This window comes from Tupaia chinensis, unplaced genomic scaffold, assembly GCF_000334495.1.
Source record: "Tupaia chinensis unplaced genomic scaffold, TupChi_1.0 Scaffold000272_1, whole genome shotgun sequence".
NCBI classification, from domain to species: Eukaryota; Metazoa; Chordata; class Mammalia; order Scandentia; family Tupaiidae; genus Tupaia; species Tupaia belangeri.
This window is the reverse complement of record NW_006159754.1, coordinates 3,514,842-3,534,919: the sequence shown is the minus strand read 5'-3', so window position 1 is coordinate 3,534,919 and position 20,078 is coordinate 3,514,842. Positions and strand designations below refer to the sequence as shown.

At 36.9% G+C, this 20,078-nt stretch overlaps 1 protein-coding gene across 18 annotated transcripts in view; it reads right to left on the bottom strand.

The window, feature by feature from the left end:
* The window catches only part of MBNL1 (muscleblind like splicing regulator 1), a 244,304-nt gene that overhangs the window by 19,732 nt on the left and 204,494 nt on the right, over positions 1–20,078 (bottom strand). For 14 of the 18 annotated variants that reach the window (XM_027772376.1, XM_014588294.2, XM_027772374.1 and 11 more), the window contains 3 exons: positions 13,195–13,395; positions 1,319–1,576; positions 100–153 (listed from right to left, as the gene is read on the bottom strand). In XM_027772376.1, the coding sequence (XP_027628177.1) occupies positions 100–153; positions 1,319–1,576; positions 13,195–13,395 (513 nt within the window). The remainder of the gene's footprint in view (positions 1–99; positions 154–1,318; positions 1,577–13,194; positions 13,396–20,078) is intronic. The other 4 variants (XM_006149752.3, XM_006149754.3, XM_006149748.3 and 1 more) reach the window with 1 other exon arrangement.

Sequence of the window (20,078 nt, the reverse complement as noted above, 5' to 3'; positions counted from 1 at the left end):
ATTTAAAAAAAAAAAAAAAAAAAAAAAAAAAAAAAAAAAAAAAAACTTGTATCTACAATAAAGCTACATGCCAAGCTAAAAGGTGAAAGGTCATAGTACCAGGTCAAAGGTTGCCTCGAGGGGTCGCTTCAGTGATTTGACAGCCGACTGAGTCTTAATTAGCAGGCAGCGAGCACATGATGGCAATGGGCCAGTGGGGTTCAAGCGCATTAACATAAACAGCAAGCAGAGGTGCATCATGGGGGCAGCAGTGCATTTTTGGGTAGGTGAGAAAAAACAAATAAAAAAACAAATCATCGGAATGCCATATACAACGAATAACAAGACTAAGCATGCACAATAAAGGCACTACTGAGTTGTTATTGGGAGGATAACTCCTCTTTGTAGTTAATTACAAACAAGATACTCTAACAAAAAAAAAAAAAGAGTGAAAGGAAGAGAGGAAGAGAGAGTCTGCCTTCTGTATTTTTGCTCAAGTATCCGTAAACAAACACAGAAAAGACCTCTCTCATGTTCACTGTAGTATGAAATACTACACAGTGATTTTTAAAATATTTTAATGATTAAGTCATATATTTATGCAAAAAAAGGACATTAAAACAGCTAAGCAAAGAACAAAGAATGGGCTCATTAAAATCAGCTTTTAGGGCACATTAAAATTTACCTTAAGAATATAGTTTCATATTCTACACGATCCAATTTCTAAGTCCTTGAGAGTGGTTGTCTTTCTCTTTTCTATATAATGGCATAGTCAAGCTTCTCTAGTGTTACAATTACTTTATGCCACAATATTATTTCAGACAATCTAGATAGCATACTATTCAATATCCTGTAGCTAATTCTAAAATCAATTGTGTTGAAGCGATTCTCCTAAATAGTTCCAGATTATGTTATTGTTAAAAGCCAGATATATGTAAAGAAGAGCCTCGGTGTGCAAAAGAACACACCAAAGGAAAAAAAAAAAAACAACAGCTGATTAGATGGCACACAGAGATAAGACCAAAAATGGCAGTATCGTTAAATTGAAAGAAGACAGGTAGTTCTTATGAAGCAGAAAATTTCAGAAACCCTACATCCATAATAAGACAGATTATTTAGAGTTAGGCCAAGAGTAGGAGCAATCTGAACCATTTGAGGAGTTACCCTCACTTCTGTGAACGGTAACTTCTTTATGTATTGTCTGGGATACCTGAACAAACATATCTTCAGCAAAGAATTAAAAAAAAAAGGTTAATAAATGAACAGCTTATAGTCAGATAGAGTTGTTCACTTGGCTCTTTTGACTGCTAGTAGAAGAAGAGCTGATGTCTCTACTCACCATGGCAGCTGCGGTGGCTGCAGCCTGTGCTGCTGCAGCCTGGTTGACCTGGTATTGGGCAGCCTTGATCTTGGCTTGCAGATGTGCAGGGGGATGAAAGTATTTGCACTTTTCCCGAGAGCATCTTCCTTTGATGTAATCCATACATACAGTAACTGTGTTGTCATTGGTGTCAATCATTGTGCTGTCAGCAGGATGAGCAAACCGACAATCGTTTTCTCCTCTGTTGCAATTGCCACGCTGGTACTCTCGACATACCTACAAGGTCATTAAGCGCATGGGATTCAGTCAATATGAACGAGTAGAACCTTTCTGAAGATTTTAACTGGAAGTTTGAGACTGGGGGATAGAAGGCTATTGAGGAAAAGGGGAAAGGTCATTTGTAAGCAATGCAACCAAATAACTGGCAATTTCTAGTGTTGCATTCAAATGATAACCTACCATTTTAGTAAAATGTCAGTGAGAAAGAAAATGCATTTATAATACTCAGTATGGTAAATCATCTCATCTAAAATGATGTTGTTATACTTAATAATTGCCAAGGGAAAAACAGTAACTTTACAGTGGAGAAATCCAACACTTTAATCAAGAGATGAAAGTTAATGTCACCCAGTAATAAGACAAAATGGCATGATGTAGCTATTGATAGGATCCAGTGAAAAGGTACAAAATCACTTTAGTTGTATTACTGCCTGACTTTAATCACAAGAAAACATCAGATCAACACCATGGAAGGATAATTTACAAAATAAAAACTGACCAGTTCTCTTCCCAAGTGTCAAGGACATGAAAAACAAAGAAAGAGACACTGACACAGCCTGGATGCTGTTAGAGTCAAAGGAAGGATATTGGCAGGACAGCTGGTGAAATCTGATTACCGTCTCTAGATCAGTTAATTGCAGTGTATCAATGCTAATTTTCTGGTTTTATAAGTGAAACTACGGTTACACAAGATGCTAATATTCAGCTCAGTGAAGGGTAGACACAACCTCTTGGTTCTATTTTTTGCAACTTTTATGTAAATCTGAAGTTATTTCCAAGTGAAAAGTATAAAAAAATCAAATTTGATGGCTTTATGCTAAAATATTTCCAGGAGTTATTTTTTGATCATTAGAGATTCACTTGGTAACTATATAAAGCATGTTTTTTTTTTTAAAATGAGTTTTTGTTATTGCCTGTTATTTTATGTCTATTAATTTTGCCATGGGGATTCAAGGTAGAATGGATTACTTTGCATTTGTCTGCTCGATGGTGATTCATTCTCATTACAAAAGTTTCCGGAAGTCTTCATTTGAGATAGTTTGACCTTTTTACCACAAGAGGGCCATCTACAACACAGAATGTCCTTTTGATAGTTCCATGCTTCTGTCCTACTTCATGCTTCAAGGAAACATTTTTTTTTATTTTCAAGTACAGTTTTCGTTTTTTTGTTTTGTTTTTTCAAAAACTGAGCAAATGCAGACATTAAGCACTTTATTTTGGAGCTAAGCAAAAAAAAATATAAACTGTAAATCTGCTATAATTTAAAATGCAAAGAGCTACTTAGATTCAATAAATAAAATAACTGCATTTAAATCTAGGTAATCCCCCCCCGAATATCCATTGCCTATTATTGAGCAAAGTGCTTAAGGTGGGCTCTATAATGTATGCTATGACACATATTAAAAATAATACTGAAAATGACATCTTGCACTATTTAGAAACAAGTTAGCTAATGCTTGGTATTCCACACCCAGAGCAATGGGCTCTTTATTTATCACCTAATTGAATTTATTTAATTAAAATTTTTATTTATTGAAGAACTCCTATGTGCCAGACATGCTGAGAGATACTATGAATACAAAGATCACTTAGAGGTTATATGAGGCTATGTTTTTGTTACTGTATTTGTCTTATGGAACAGAAGAAAACAAGGAGTTTATCATTTAAAAAGGAAAACTGGGGGCTGGCAGGTGGCATGTGATTAAAGGTGCTGGACTCCCACATGGCCGATTGTGGTTTGAGTCCCAGACCTGGAGGCTTTCTTTCTCACTTCTCTCTCTCTCTCATTTACTCACTCACTCACTCACTCTGTCCCTCTCTGGTCAAATTTAAATAAATAAATAAAGTTAAATGAAATAATTATTTAACAAAAAATAATAAAATTTTTTAAAAAATAAAAGAAAAAATGATCATGGTGTTACCAGGCAACAGTAGGTAACAGAGAGTTATCTTCTTCTCCGGTTCCACATGGAATCAGTTTTGGAGCTTTGTGAAACATAGATTTCTAGTACCCAAACAAAACTTAACATATGAGGCTCATCATCATAGCCAAGAAGAGAAAGACATCTAAATTATGTCAAAATAAAAACTCTTATGTGTATATAAGGGGAATTCAAAAGGTTCATGAAGACAATGGAATTAACAGTGTGAGTTTACTTTTATTTTGCTGCAAAAAAATTAAAGAAATTCATGCACAAATTTTTTGGTTTTTAAATAACATGTTTCCCATAGACCTTTTGAAGACTCTCCCAGATATAAAATTTATGCTACCCAAACTGAAGAAACTTCTCAAAGCTTTTCTTTCTTTTTAAAAATTTGCCAGAAGGCACACTTACCCAGAGAGAGGCAGAGAGAGAGAGAGAAAGGAAAAAAGTACACACACACCCCCCACCAAGGGTGATGGTCATGCCACTATTCCTTTTTGTCCATCTCTCCTTTCAAAATTTCTGGCAGAGGCATACACATGAGCTCAGCGGTTTTTTTGTTGTTTTTGTTTGTTTTGTTTTGTTTTTTATTTTTATTTTTTGAGAGGTTTTTCCTATAGGGTATGTGCACTTGCCAGAAAGATAGGGACAGAGAGACAGAAAGTGAGAAATCACCCCGCAGGGGTAATTAATGGCCACACCGCAATCCCTTCTCCTCCATTCTCTCAGGATCTTGGGCACTCATGCTCATGTGCCTGGCGTGAGTTTAAGCCACCCAATCTGGGGCTAGAACCACAGTGACTATGTGGGAGTCCAGCGACATAGCCATTGCATTAACCGCTGGTCCCAACTCAGCGTGTTTATTATGCCACCAGGTCTTGGATTCAGACCGCAATCAGTCATGTGGGACCCAGCTACCACAACCACCACAACACTGACTAGCACCCTGAAGCTTTTAATATACTTTTTCACCCCATAGTCACCATAGATAAGATGGGATTTACTCCTTGACTACTGAGGAGGGGTTTGCCTGGTTTCTCTAATAAATTCAAAGAAACTGTGAACTAGGTTGGTCCCAAAAGAAATTTCTTAGGCATGGTCTTCTACAACTGAGTTATTAATACTGACAAAAAGGCCCAGCCACAGTAGCACACACTGGACACTGCTGCTTGACTAGCTGAGGCCATCCTGGAGGCTCAGGTTCAATTCCCAGTCCTCTCTAAAGAGCTAAAGAGCTGTGGCACACCCATTCAGGCTTCTATATACACACATCTCTAAAATTTTATCATCACAGTATAACTACTATTTGGTGACATTTTTTGTTCAACAGCATATTCTCAGCATATTCCTATTTTGCTAAGTCATATCCAGAGTAATCACTTTAGTTGGCTGCATCGAATTTCATCAAATAATATGCACAATACCCATAACTATTTCTGAGGAAACCTAAATTATTTCAAATGTTCTCATATCACAAAAAATATTACTAAGAATGTATTCATGATTGTAGACCTTTTTAAAAAAGAGTTATTTTTGCAACCTCCAAATAAACCCCAAAACATACAGCCAATTGATCCTTGACAAAGGGCATAAGACAATCTAGTGGGAAAAAGAAAATCTCTTCAGCAAATGGTGCTGGAAGAACTTAATTTCCACCTGCAGAAGAATGAAACTGGACATAAAACCTCAAACTATAGAACTATTGGAGGAAAACACAGGAAAAACCCTTGGAGACCCTGGGGTAGGCAAAAACTTTTTAAAGAAGATCCCCAAAGCATAGGCAATAGTTCTAAAAATAAACAAATGAGACTATATTAGGCTGAGAAGCTTCTGCACAGCAAAAGAAAGAAAAATTAGAGTGAAAAGACAATCCACAAAGTGGGAGAATATATTTGCAAACTAAACATAAGGTAAGGGACTGATAACCAGAATATACCAGGAACTCAAGCAGCTTATGCACACACACACATACACACACAAAATCTAATTAAAAGGCAAATGAGCTAAACAGATGACTCTCCAAGAAAGACATACGAATGGCCAAAAAACATATGAAAAATGCTCAACATCTCTTATCATAGGGAAATGCAAATCAAAACCACCATGAGATACCACTTAACCCAAACCAGAATGGCTAAATAGTAAGAGTAATAAGTACTGGTGAGGCTGTGGTGAAAAAGGAATTCTCCTACAATGTTGATGGGAATGTCTATTATTTACAACCATTGCCAATAACGATATGGAGTTTCCTCAGAAATCTACAAATAGACCTTACCACATGACCCACCAATTCCACTCTTAGGTATTTATCCAAAGGATAGGAAAGTCCTCAGTTGGAAAAACACTGGCACATCTGTTTATTTCAGCGTTATTTACAATTGCTAGGACATGGAATCAATCCAAATGTCCAAAAACACATGAGTGACTGAAAAAATGTGGCACATGTACTCTATGGAATACTACTCAGCCATAAAGAACAATGAGACCCTGACATATGATATGAAGTGGATCAATATGGAAGACTTAATACTAAGCGAAGCGAGCCAGACTATGGAGACAAGACTTTGTAAATCCCTACTGAATATATACTGAATGTCTGGGCTCTGTAGCAGAAACTGAAAGATCAGAAGGTATAATAGCAGGGAGGGCAACTGTGAATAGTAGAAATACTGGTGGGGGAATAATAGGAGATGGGTAATAGGAAGATGGAGGGGAAGAGAAAAAAATGCATTTAATTGACACAAAAATGAAAAGTTGTTTGCTCACACTAATGTATAGGATATTGTCTGTCTTAATTGACATGCACTGTATCCATGCTGGGGAAAAAAAAAGACACATTTTGTACACTGTAAAGATGTATGGTGATTAAATGTCTAAGTAATAAATTTTTTAAAAAATATATTTTTTCTATAGGGTGTGTGTGGTGTGCATGCTCACCAGAGAGACAGAGGGAGAAAGAGAAAGTGAGAAATCAACCCCCAGGGTGAATAATCACACTATAATCCCTTCTCCTCCATTCTCTTCTAAGGATTTTGGGCACACACACGCGCCTGGCAAGAGTTTCAAGCCACTGGGTCCGGGATTCAAACTGCAGTCAGTTATGTGGGAGTCCAGCACCTTAACCACTACACTACCTACTGTCCCCATAGACTTTTTTTATCATTTTCTTTTTTAAAAAATTATTTTATTTAGCTTTCTTTATGTATTTTAATTTGATAAGAGGGGGAGAGAGAGAGAAGAGAGAGAAAGCTGCCAGGTCTGAGACTCGAACTGTGGTCAGCCATGTGGGAGTCCAGCGCCCTTAACCACCACGCCACTTGCCAGGCCTAACATTTTTTTAATCATTTTCTAAGGTTAACTGCAAAAATGGCATTACTGAGTCAATAAATAAAAATATTTTAAATAGTTTAATAATCATACAATATGACTTGATCAAGAGGAATGCTGAATCAATCTATAAATGTTAGGGCAGGATTTATTTCATAAATCAGGTGGACTTTATAAACTGATACAAAATGGATAAGAGATGTCTTTTACGGGACCAGCAGTTAGCGTAATGGCTATGTCACTGGACTCCCACGTAGTCGACCGCGGTTCGAATCCAGGACCTGGTGGCTTAAACTCACGGCAGGCGCGTGTGCGTGCATGCCCAAGATCCCAGAGGAGAATGGAGGAGAAGGGATTGCGGCATGGCCATCGCCCCTGGGGGGTGATTTCTCGCTTTCTATCTCTCTGTCTCTCCGCACTCTGTTTGTCTGGGGAGAGCATGCTCCCTATAGCAAAAAACCTCTCCAAAAAAAAAAAAAAAAAAGAGATGTCTTTTACAGTAAAAACTACATTTCAATAAAGATATTCACCAAAACATTTAAAAACATCTGGAATAATTATAATGTAAAGGAATCAAAATTTAATAATAATCAAAAAACCTTCCCAGGACCTGACCTGTATGTAGCCTGGTGGTTGGGGAAGCCGGATCTCATATGGCCAATATTGATTTGACTCTTAGCCCTAGCAGCTTGAAAACATGTGTGGTGCATGTGTGTGCATGTCTCAAATCTTAACAGGATGGAGAAATGGAGGAGAAAGGATTGTGGTATGATCACACCTCACTGTGTGTGTGTGTGTGTGTGTGAGAGAGAAAGAGAGAGAGAGAGAAAGGATTCCTATGTCTCCCATGCCTGGTGAATGCATGTGCTCTCTGACAATTAAACAAACAAACGACTTTCCAAAGAAATGTGAGTTCTAAATAAACCTTTTGTTAACTATAACATATATAGTATATATGACTAACAAATATATATGAAAAGAAGACAGGGTTTGGAGTCAGAAATCAAGGGTTCTAGTTCTTTTCCCTGTACTAATTATAAAATCTTCAAAATAAAAACACTATTAGCACCTAGTTTAAAAAAATTGTAAACAGAGTAAGATACTGCATAGATAATTTATGACACACTAGACAAATATGGTTAAAGTAAATAGTGTGGTTGGTTGATCTCTACCTTTTTAAAATATGACAAACAGGGGCTAGTGAGTGGCTTGGTAGTTAAGGGTGCTGGACTCCCAGATGGCCGATCACAGATCAAGTACTGGACCTGGTGGCTTGCTTTCTCACTTTCCCTCTCTCTCTCTCTCTCTCTCTCTCTCACTCTGGCCCACTCTAGTCAAATTAAAATAAAATAAATCAATAAATTTAAATAAAATAATTCTTTAAAAAATGACAAACATACTTCAGAACAGTTAAAATAATAATAGGTTTAATAACTAGAATGAGTTCAGCAATGGTCTGCAAGTTAAGGCGCTGGGATTGTTAAAAAAAATTAATGTCAGTATTTGAATTTATTCAAAACTGCAGAGTCATTGGCATGGTCTTTCAGGAGAGATCTCTTTGAAGTTTTGTGCTTGCCATATCTGTATAATTAACAGTCATCAGTGGCTAATAACGACCAAAAGCAGGAACAGAGTTCCTTAGAACAGGGAACATGGACTTGGTCTATGCTTGTAAGTAGGGAAGTTACTGTAAAATTCAATGACCAATATCAAGTAATTTATCCAAAGACATATACATATAGGTTGTTGAACAATCACCACCGAAGACTTCATTTTCTATTAAACTGAAACTAACATAACATTTTTAAAAAGGAATATTGAATAATCAACGATTTTATTAAAATGTCCACAGCATTATTGGTCATGAGTTTATGATCTCATGCAAAAAAACTGTATTTTTCAATTTTAAAAGGATCATAATCACTACATATTAAAATTCTGATGATTATGGACATGACCAAAGTTTGTCTATTGTACAATCTTTAGTATAAAACTTGAAGAGTTTTGTTTTTTTTTTAAATACAGTTTATGTATAAAATAATTTTTTATTAATTTAAGAAAGGCAATGTCTCAGATATCAGCTTTTGAATTTTCTTTCTGCAGTCATTGTGAGTGACTGGTTTTTCCTTTTCCAGGTTTCACATTCTTCCTTTGTTCTAAAACTTAGACCTGACACATACCTTTGATGATCATAGTATGTTTTATTTTCCTGAGGGGGAATAACTATCATGCTGTTCATTTTTGTATTTCTGGTGGACTGGTGAATTTTTAAACTGTGTGATAACTGCAATAAATTATATAAACTGATAAAAAATACAATTACATTCCCAAGATAAATATCTGATTATATGATTTCTAGTTTCAGAGATTTATCCAAAAATTGTACAAATTTGATCCATGTTTCCTCCTCTTAAAAACCATAGAAAAAAATACCTATTTTAGTTACATCATATAATTTGCTACCATCAAATTGGAATTTTCCTTGAAGTTTAAAACATAGTCCCCATCATTACCAATAAGGCCAGAGAACACAAGTATACTTCCACAGGTAATGTAACAAAGAATTGGCCCCTTGAGTTCATGTAAAAACAAAGCAAAATAAAAATAATTAAAAATTTTAAATCTGACTTTGCAGGAATGACAAACTAAAGAATGACTGAATCCACTTTCTAGTTTTCATATATTCATCCTTATTAATGTGTGTGAAAAAACAAAAGGACAAGAAAACAGACACAACTTTGAAAACAAGTCATCAATACACCAAATGTCCAACAGTATTGTTTTTTATTACCCTTTCTATCGTAGGTAATAATAGGGAAACTTCCGTTTTAATTTAGATGAAGAAATTAGCGGAAGAACAGCGGAAAATGAGGGACCTACCCCAAATTAGTAATTACCTTACAACTCCATAACTTCTAAAACAAACTCAGTCTAACCACAGAGATAACTGACAGACATAACATATTAGATGTTTTAAATAGAGACGTAAATACATTTTTAGGAGCCATTCTAAAACCTACTACAGACATTTTTCCTTGGGTAATTTCCTAGAGAAATTAAAATATCACATAGGCAGTAGCCAGACACCTTCTAAAGAAATACAAAATTAAAATAATCCTACCAATAGGCTTTCTTTATTATTAAAAGCATCTGATTTTCTAATCTTTTCTGAAGAGAAAGTCTTTTACATGCAGTCATTCTAAATCCTTTAAACTCATAAAAATCACAGCCAAGGCATGCCTTTTACTATCATTCTAATCCGTATTAGCTTTAAATGTTCTTTTTAGTGTAGTCAGTAGCTATTATATTTCTGTTTATATGCTACATCTGTTAAAAAGCAAGGAAATGACCTAACAGTCCCTAGAATTCTAGTTGTAACTGGAAGTTCCCTTATAATTATCTGGTACGACCTCCTAATTTTTTATTTAAGTGATGTGAAGCCCAGAGAATATGAGAATGTCACCTAATTATAATCCTTAGATTCCTGTTTTCCAATTTAATCAAATGTTTAGTATTATCACATTGGGTGCTATAAATATGTTAGTTGTTCTAAGCAACCGAGAACCAGAAGACTGGCAATCTATAGTGTTACACATTTCTTTACTGCCCAGCAAGCTGTGGTAAAAAGACAAGTGGCAAGAAGGATTGTCTAATATTTTAACTGATTTAGAGAATGTTCAGCTCAGAGGAAAATCAGAATTTAAAAACGTAGTTCAGTTTCACCAAGAAAAAAATTGGAGTGTAGATTTAAACTTCAAATACACATGTGGCCAGTTAGTAAATAAGTGTGTCCGTTGCTGGCCTGTCTTTCAGACTTCAATACGTAGTGCAATTAGAATGTGATGAAGAACCTGAAGATAGGATTGTCTGGAAGCATAATCACAGAATAGGAAGATGCACCTCTTAGCTTCACACTGCAATTCCTAATGCACCATTTGGGTCAGATCCCGTTAACAAGAATAAGATAAGAAGCTGAAATATCATCAGGCATTTAGCTAAGTGGAATTCAGGTTGAAAGGAAGCAGTCAATGCAGCGGCAGCTATTTGCTCTGATCATAGCAAAAAGGAAGCACGCAGACTAAGTACACGAGGTAGCTCCTCACAGAAAGAAAAACAAACCCAAAATATAAAAGTCTTTATGTCAATTAAACAGTCTAAAATATAACTGATGACTGACTACCCCAAATTGTGGGAGGATTACTTGAGAAGCATCCTGACCAGATAGCTTGCCCTTTTAAAGTCTCTATTCTCTTGGTTTTTTGAATAGCATTTCCTATTAATAATTAATTCATTATAGTTCATCTCAGTCTACCTATTTGGTTCCCATTAATCAATCAACAATTATGCATTAAGAACACAGAGTTTGCTTTAGTAAGGTCAGGAGGGATAAAACTGCTACACATCCTGAGCATCCAATGATTTAAGATGTTTAAAATACCTTGTTTGAGAAAAATAGGGGGGAAATATATATATTAGAAATAAGAAATAGAAAATTATTTGTTGACAATAACATGAGTAAGCTACTATACAGTGTATTCTGGATGGGAAATCACATTTTATATGCTGTGATGATGCTCAGTAAATGAATGTAAATAAATAATTTTTTTAAAAAAACTCATTTCCTTCAAATTCATCTGCAAACAGCATTAGTTAATTAATGACTCAGTGCAATTGTGTAATGATAAACTACCTAAACATCGGGCCACCAGGTGGTGTGGGGCCACCAGGTGGTGTGGTGGTTAGGCACTGGACTCCCATATGGCTGACCATGGTTCAAGTCCCAGACTTCGTAGCTTGCTTTCTCACTTTCCCTCTCTCTATCTCTCTATGTGTCTCACTGGTCAAATTTTAAAATAACAATAACATATATATTTAAATAAATAATTAATTAAAAAACAAAAACCTGCACAAAAGTCAATGTCTACATCTTTCTAGTAAGAAGTTCTTCACATCTTTTTCCCTGAACAAACTTCCCTGTAAAATGGAGTCAATGCTAGCATCTTCCTCATAAGACTGTTTTGAGGGAGTAAATATGTGATGCATGTATCTGGTAGACAGATGTAAATGTGCTAAAATCTGAGACCCCTTGTAATGTATATAACAAAAGTTAATACATAAGAAATTAATGCTTAATAACTAAATTCCTGCTAGACTGAAAAACTGTTAGAGTCAATTCTGTTCTTATAACAATCTTATTTTGTAGCCTTCTCAGTAATTAATACAGGTAGAACTTCTCAGCACCAAATATTGCCGCATTCTAACCAGAGAAAAAAGGAAAAGGTTCTTTTGCTCTTTAGGTAGGTTTGATGCCAAGTTTAGACACTTCAATATACATTAATGTTGCCATTTCCCCCCATATCTACAATTTTAAAATTCACAGTCATGCTCAATCTCTCTGATCAACAACTTCAAACTAAGATGTATAACTTTGTCTTCTCATGTAATAACAGCAAAGGATATACAGCTGATCACACTTGACTCTAGGACATACAAAATTACACAATATCTTATTGAAAACCTTTTACAAACGGTTTTCATACTTTATAGAGCTACCTCATTATTTCAACCAAAATACTGTGCAGCTTATGAGGAAACCTGCAAAAATGAACTTAGATCATTTCATAGATAGTAAATAATATTTGTTACATCCTTATGAGAGTAAAAGGATTAGAGGATTGATGGGATTTGCTTTTTGGATTGTTTTTGTTTTGTACTCTTTCTGGGTTTTTGTTGTTGTTTTGTTTTTTGTTTGTTTGTTTGTTTTTCTATATGGTATGTGCACTCACCAGAGAGAGGCAAAGAAAGGTAAACTGAGAAATCACCCCCCAGGGGGTGGTCACACCAAAATCCCTCTCCTCCACTCTCCTCTCAGGATTTTAGCCATGCACACACACATGCCGCCCAGCATGGTTCTTCAAGCTGCTGGGATCAGGACTTGAACCATACAGTCAGCCATGTGGGATCCAGTACCCTAATCACAACATCACCATCTGCTGGCCGAGAATTTGTTATTCTTGGTATCAGCAGCAGCAACAACAGACATAAGGAAGTACTTGACACGTGCCACACATTCTAACTCTGAAGTTAAGCGCCATGACCTCTATTTTAGAAGACGAGGAAGCAGGCACAGTGAAGTAACAGGCAGCAGGCATCCGACTTCAGAGTCCAAACTCTTATCGGCTATTCCACACATGGATGCCATTACATCCATCAAATATAGCATACCCATTTTCTAGTTAAGTTCTACAGACACTCATCCAAAAATCTCTATTTTTTAAAAAACTATTTTTGGCCATGGAAACAAACGCACACACTTGGAAAATTAAAATGAAGTACATAAAGAAACCAACCACTCGTTCCTACCTCAAGTCTGTCTGTCCGCATTAACTTCTGTGCAGCAGCCGCGGCAGCTGCAGGTACAGGGACCCCAGGATTCCCCGTAACCAACATTGGTGCAGTCGGCAAGATCTCTGCTGGAACCAGGCTTGGGGAAACAGGTCCCAGGTAGGGATTAAAGGCTGCTGATGCATTGGTGGCTAAGCTTGGTGCAACTGAAAACATTGGCTGAAAAATAAAAATAAAGTGCAAAATTTAATATACAGGTTTGGGTTCTGAGTGGATACTCCACATTAGACTTTCATCCTCCACCCATCCATTCATGCAAATGGAATCCATTCTTCCCTCCTTCCCCCACTTCCTTTTAATCCTATGATTATTTATACTCATTTAGGATAAGCATGTTTAACTAAGCCTTCATCAAATCAACGCTTTTCTAAAATGTGAGAGAAAAAACTATCCATTAAATCCTCCACTGGGATTTTAAAATTTAGGGTCTATAGTACTTGCTATTTCTTTTTTAAAAACAGTAACTGTTCGATGCAGAAATTTATGGTGACCTAATCTTGATCTTGTCCTGATTGAATCCTAGAAACCTGTCTAAGAAAAACCTTTCATAATTGCTATGTCAGATATACTTGAAAGATTTGTTTACAACTGTTAATAGGTTGCAAGTGTCCTATTATCTGGGATAAATAAAGGAGGAACTCCCAGAGGGAAAGCACAGTTTCACAGTCAATGCAAACTGTAAATAAATCTCATGGGATATGTAAAAACAGATGACGACACCAGGCCTTTTGAGCAGGTAAGATGAGTGGCATATTCATTTGCTGCAGGCTTTTTTAGGAAATTATAAATGTTACAGTTTATCACATCTTACTAGAGAGAAACAAGTCTGAAATGTGAGGTCTGAAACAGAACACTAAAGAAATGTTATATGATCGTCCAAACAAATACATATCGCAGCAACAAATAAACAGCTACGAGACAGAATTTCTATCAGAAATGCCTTAGTGGAGATAAAAAGATTGTTTCTATTTGTTCATATATAAAATTGCATTCGAAGAAATATATTTTGTGTGCACAGAATTAAATAATTTATCTAATCTACTTTAACGATTTGCTTTTCCAATTTTTAAAGTATAACAGGACACAACTTCCCAACTTATCAATAGTACACTTCAATTTCCTAGTTTAATACAGTTTCAATTCTTGAAGTTAAATGCTTTGTGTAGTAATAATGCTTCTCTAAAACACAAAAACTCATGGACAACATAGATCCTGTTCTTGAAGGTAATTTTTAAGAATTTATTCTCTTTGATCACAGAAAATCTTAGAATGAAAGAGACATTAGAATGCGGCTAATTCTTCCATCTGACAGGAGTACAAACTTAGATGTTTCTAGAGTTTATGTAGGTAGTCAAGAGAGCTTGAGAGTAAAGCTTTGCACAATAGAAGGTTTATACTATAGAAAGTAATTCTGAAAGCACAAAAAGAAATATGTCAAAAAGTAGTCTGGCCCTGATTCATCCTGTATTTAGAAGAATAAAAGAAATTCAGGAGCCAGCCCTTGCCATAGTGGTTAAGCTGTGGATACCACAAGGCCGCCTGCATGGTTTGGGTTCCCGACCAGGGGACTTGAAAACATGCTGGGCACATGTTCATGCATGGCCAAAATCCCACAAGAAGAGAGAGGTGGAGGAGAATGGATCGTGGCCTGGACATTCCCCATGTGGGGTGCTTTCTCACTTCTCTCCCCACCTCACCCCTACTTTCTGTCTTTCTCTGGCAAGCATATGTACTTTCTAGCAGACGAAAGAGAGAGTGAGAGACAGAGAGAAAAGAGGAAAGAGAGGGGAAGGAAGGCAGGCAGAAAGAAAGAAAAGAAAGAAAGAAAGAAAGAAAGAAAGAAAGAAAGAAAGAAAGAAAGAAAGAAAGAAAGAAAGAAAGAGAAAAGAAAAGGAGAAAGAAAAAGAAAGAAGGAAGGAAGGAAAGCAAAGAAAAAAGAGAAAGAGACAAAAACTCAGGTATTCTATTTTTCCTGAGAACAGTGTTTTTTCACTAAGGATAATTTTGCCTCTTGGCAGACATTGGGCAATGTCTGAGATATTTCTGGTTGTCATAACTGGAGGGTCCAACTGTACCTCATGGCATTGGCCAGGGATGATGCTAGGTGTCCTGCAGCAAACAGGGCAACTCCTAACAACAAAGAATCATCCAGTCCCAAAAGCCAATCACCTCAAGGTTGAGAAAACCTATCTTAGGGGAGGCACTCTTCTTCTGACCTCACAAATTCTCTTGGTACAAAATCTTGCCATTACCCTATATATCTTTACTAAAAAGAATATGAAAATATAACATATAATGCATAATCTGATTCACTAGGGAGAAGAGAGCAATATACCATAGGGTACACAATATTTTCAAGTTAAAATAATTATACTTCTGAACATATCAGTTTAAATGCCATAGTAGCTGTGCTGCCAGATTGATGGCTCTTGTCTGATGAAGCAGCTTAAAGTAACTCTTCTAATCCCTGATCCCATTTCAGTCCAAAACAACAGAAAACGACCTGTGCATTCCAAATACAAACAATCAGTAAACTGTCTGTCAGAAACTGGTACCAGGGCAGTCTGTCCACCAAAGAGTCTGGAGCAACAGCTCCCTGAATGCGGCTCTACTCCTCGCTGGCTGTGGAGGCAGAGGCAAGCCCAGAGCTGACCTGTACAGTACACAGATGCTGGACTGGGACTTCCATTCAAGAATATTGGGTTAAATTTGTCAGATCTGGTGCATGAAAATGCACCATATGAAAATACGGTCCAGCCAGCACTCTAATTTCTATTATTAGATATTTAAGAAATAAAAGGGATTTAGCATAGAGGATTAAAAAGTTTAAAATACAGAAGACAGAAGCCAATCCAATATCATAACAATTTGCATCCTATTACTATGAATTAATAAATATTTTACAGATAACCCTTTTTTTTTGAGAGAGAGAGAATTTTTTTCTCTCTCTTTGCTATAGGGTGCATGCGCTCACTGGAGAGACAGAGAGATAGAAAGTGAGAAATCATCCCCTGGGAGGATGACCATGCTGCAATCCCTTCTTTTCCGTTCTCCTCTTGGGATTGTGGCCATGCACGCATACACCCAGCATGAATTTCAAGTCGCCAGGTCTGGGATTCAAACCGCAGTCGACCGTGTGGGAGTCTGCTGTGACCCTAGTTAACTGTGCAAATATAATTAACCGCTGTGCCAACTGATGGCCCCAGACAGTGTGTTTTATTTTTTGAGATGTTTTTGCATTAGGGCATAAGCGCTCACCAGAGAGAGAGAGAGGAGAGAGAGCGAGACAGTAGTGGGGAAAGTGAGAAATCACCTCCAGGAGTGTGTGGGGTGGATGGCCATGCCACAGTCCCCTCTCCTCCATTCTCTTCTCGGGATCTTGGGCATGCATGCACATGCAGCTGGTGTGATTTTGAAGACATCAGGTCTGATTCTCAAACTACGGTCGGTCATGTGGGAGTCAAGCAATATAACTACTATACCATGTGCTGGTTTCCAGATACTGTATTTTTAATGTATATTTCAGAAGGCTATTGAGACATTCATGTCATTGCACATAATCTACTATAATTACTTAATAGCAAAAATGTCAGATTTACAAACTTATTTGGAAGGAAGAAAAACATTCCTATTAAAAAAGTAAGACTAGTAGCTAATAAAATTTAGCTTAGTTAAATTTCATCAAATGAAACACACTGAAATCTACAAATGCATACAATTAAGTTGTTGCACATTATAGATACAATAATACTTTCATTATATAAAAATATTGATAAGATTAACTGCCAGCAATCTTTTCTCTGAATTATTATAGAGTTATCATGTGAATTGATTTTTTTTTAACCTAATTTAGCACAGCAAATTTAAACTCAGAGGAATTTTACAGCAAGGTCCTCAAGTAAATACAACAGCATCTTTTAAAAAAATCTGAAACATTGGGACCAGTAGGTGGCGTAATGGCTATGTCGCTGGACTCCCATACAGTCGACTGCAATTCGAGTCCCAGACCCAGTGGCTTATATTCACAACAGGCGTGTGTGTGTACCTGCCCAAGATCCTGAGAGGAGAATGGAGGAGAAGGGATTGCAGCATGGCCATCCCCCCTCGGCAGTGATTTTTTGCTTTCTGTCTCGCTATCTCTTTCTGTCTTTCTGGCAAGTGCATGTGCCCTATAGCAAAAACCTCCCCCGGAAAAAAAAAAGCTGAAACATCAAGTATTCACCCAGCATTATCTCAAACTGTTCCCTCTCTGAGTAAGTCGGGTGATTTGCTGAATAGGCAGACAATCAATAAGAATAGCTTTATCCTTTGAAACTTGATACCCAAAACTGCAAAATAAATAAATAAATAAATGGATATGGGAGAGAGAGAGAGAGAGGAAGAAGGATAAAAAAGAAAAGGTGCCACATCTCTTTATTTTCTTTTGAATTTCTGTAAACGTGTTACATCCCTTTTGTAACACATCGCCTTTTGCAAAGAGCACCTTACTACAGATAGGTCATTGCTGGTTCCCTCAGAGCGTGCCCTAATCGGATTAGGAAAGTACCTGAACTTCTCCCTTGCCAGTTTCCAAAAACTATCCTGCCGAGGAGCGAGGAGCGCTGAGCAGCATCTCAGGGATGAATGTTAATGCAATGGTATTATCAAGTGGCATCTTATTTTCTCTAAAGTACCCACAGAATAATGTCTAGCTGTGTAATTGGTGTATTTGATACCGACTACATCCTTGCGATAATGACTTATGGATATCTTTGCTCCCTGAAGGTGTAAGGAAGGCTGGTTTATGATTGCCTTTTGCTGGTGAATAGCCTCAGCAGAGAAAAAGAAATCTCAGACTTACTAATTCTGGTGCTGTTTATGTGTTAATCACTTGTGTCTTTTAAATGAGATATTCCGACTCGATTAAGGCAATCAGGCTTCATTATCAGTGAATGTGTCACTCAGTTTCACATGATGACCCTAGTAGACTATGCGAATATTATTAGTAGTCGTAATTCCCTGTTTATCATGGGTCAGCATTATGCTAAGTGATTTACCTGTGGTATTGTATTTAATACTTAGAGAGGGAGGGTATAAACTGCTTGGGTAATTTGTATCTCTTTTTTGTCTGTTTTGTTTTGTTTGTATGGGGAGGGGGGTGAGGAATCCATTTATTTTTCTGTGCTAAATCCCCAGAACCTAGAATAACGCCTGGCACAAAAGAGGCACTCATAAAATATTTATTGAGTGAATGAATGAATGAACTGCAGCCTTGTCAGGGGAGCACATTCTGTAGATAACGATATGACCATGGTCACAAGTGAGTAAATGTAAGGCCACTAGGATTTGAACACAGGGGTGTCTTTCTGATTCCAAGTGGTTCTCGTTAAAGGCCACGTATCTATTAAAATCATCTGGAGGGCTTTTAAACACTAATGCCGCAGCCACTTCCCACTCAGCAGAATCTCTAGGGAGAGGTACCTTGGTGGCAGCATTTTCTGAAAGCTCCTGTATAATTCCAGTTCCATACGCTATGAATAGAAAGGGCTCACTTTTCTGATTCTCTATAAGGTCCTTAGGGAGACATGTTCCCTTATGGCTGTCTTCTTTAGAAGATGTTTTCTCCTCCATATTTAATGCTCCCCTGCCTGGCTCCGCTGTTTAATTCTTACTCATGCTTCAAGAATGAGGACTCTTCCTGGTGAAGCTTCCCCTGATCAGCCCACACCTCCAACTATGAGGGGCTTTTTCTAACTTCTGTTCCCACAGAACTCAGCCCTCGAATACAGCATTTATTACTCACCGGTGTTTAAGGACTCTCTCTTTTATTCTCATTAGACAGCAGGCTGCCAGGGGGCAGTCTTTTGCGTAGTGCTTGGTTCATATACAGTATACCCTACAATTGGTATCTATATGGGTCCTCTACAATTACCTGTACACACAGAGTAATCTATTTACCAACAGCTTTTGCTACTACAGAAACTAACTAGCAACTGTATTAAATATCCTACAAAATAGACATTTGAATGTTACAGACTTAATGTTACTTCCTCTCTTTGCCTCAAAATGCAATAGTTACTTTCTCGCATATGCTTGCTTGAAAGTTAATTTTCTGCAGTTTTTCAATATGAAACATTCTAGGTCTCAATACAGTCACTATTATGCTGTAATGTAAATATCAAAGGGACAGTTATTTATTAATAGAGGGATTACATGTGACAAGTAATATACCATCAGAATCAGCTGAGATTTATAAAATATACATTCAAAACGTCATATTTTTCTAGATTTTTCACGTGTGTATATGTGAAATTCAAGTTGCAAACAATAAAAAAAAATGAAGTGTTTTTGTTTTTTAAGAGATTTTTGCCATAGAGCATGTGCATTCACTGGAAAGACAGAGACAGACATAGAAACAGAAAGCAAGAAGTCATCCCCCAAGGGGGGATGGCCATGCTGCAATCTCTTCTCTTCCATTCTCCTCTTGGGATCTTGGGCACAGATACACATGCCTAGTGTGAGTTTTAAGCTGCCAGGTCCAGGACTTGAACCACGATCAACTAAATGGGAGTCTAGCAACAACTGTTACACCATCTGCTGGTCCCTGTTTTTGTTTGTTTGTTTGTTTTTTAATTAATAGCACACAACCAACCATGTATGTTTCTCGGTAGGCATAACCTTGCACCAAGAACTATAAATATTCTCAGTAAACAATTATTTAAATATAAACAGCACCAAAAGTTAATGGGAGTTATTAGCAAATTCCCATTACAAACTTTTCTTTTTTTCTAAGAAGAGAGTACATGACTGGAAATATGAAATACTGTTATACACTGCTCCTGGACTGACTTGTAACTGAATAA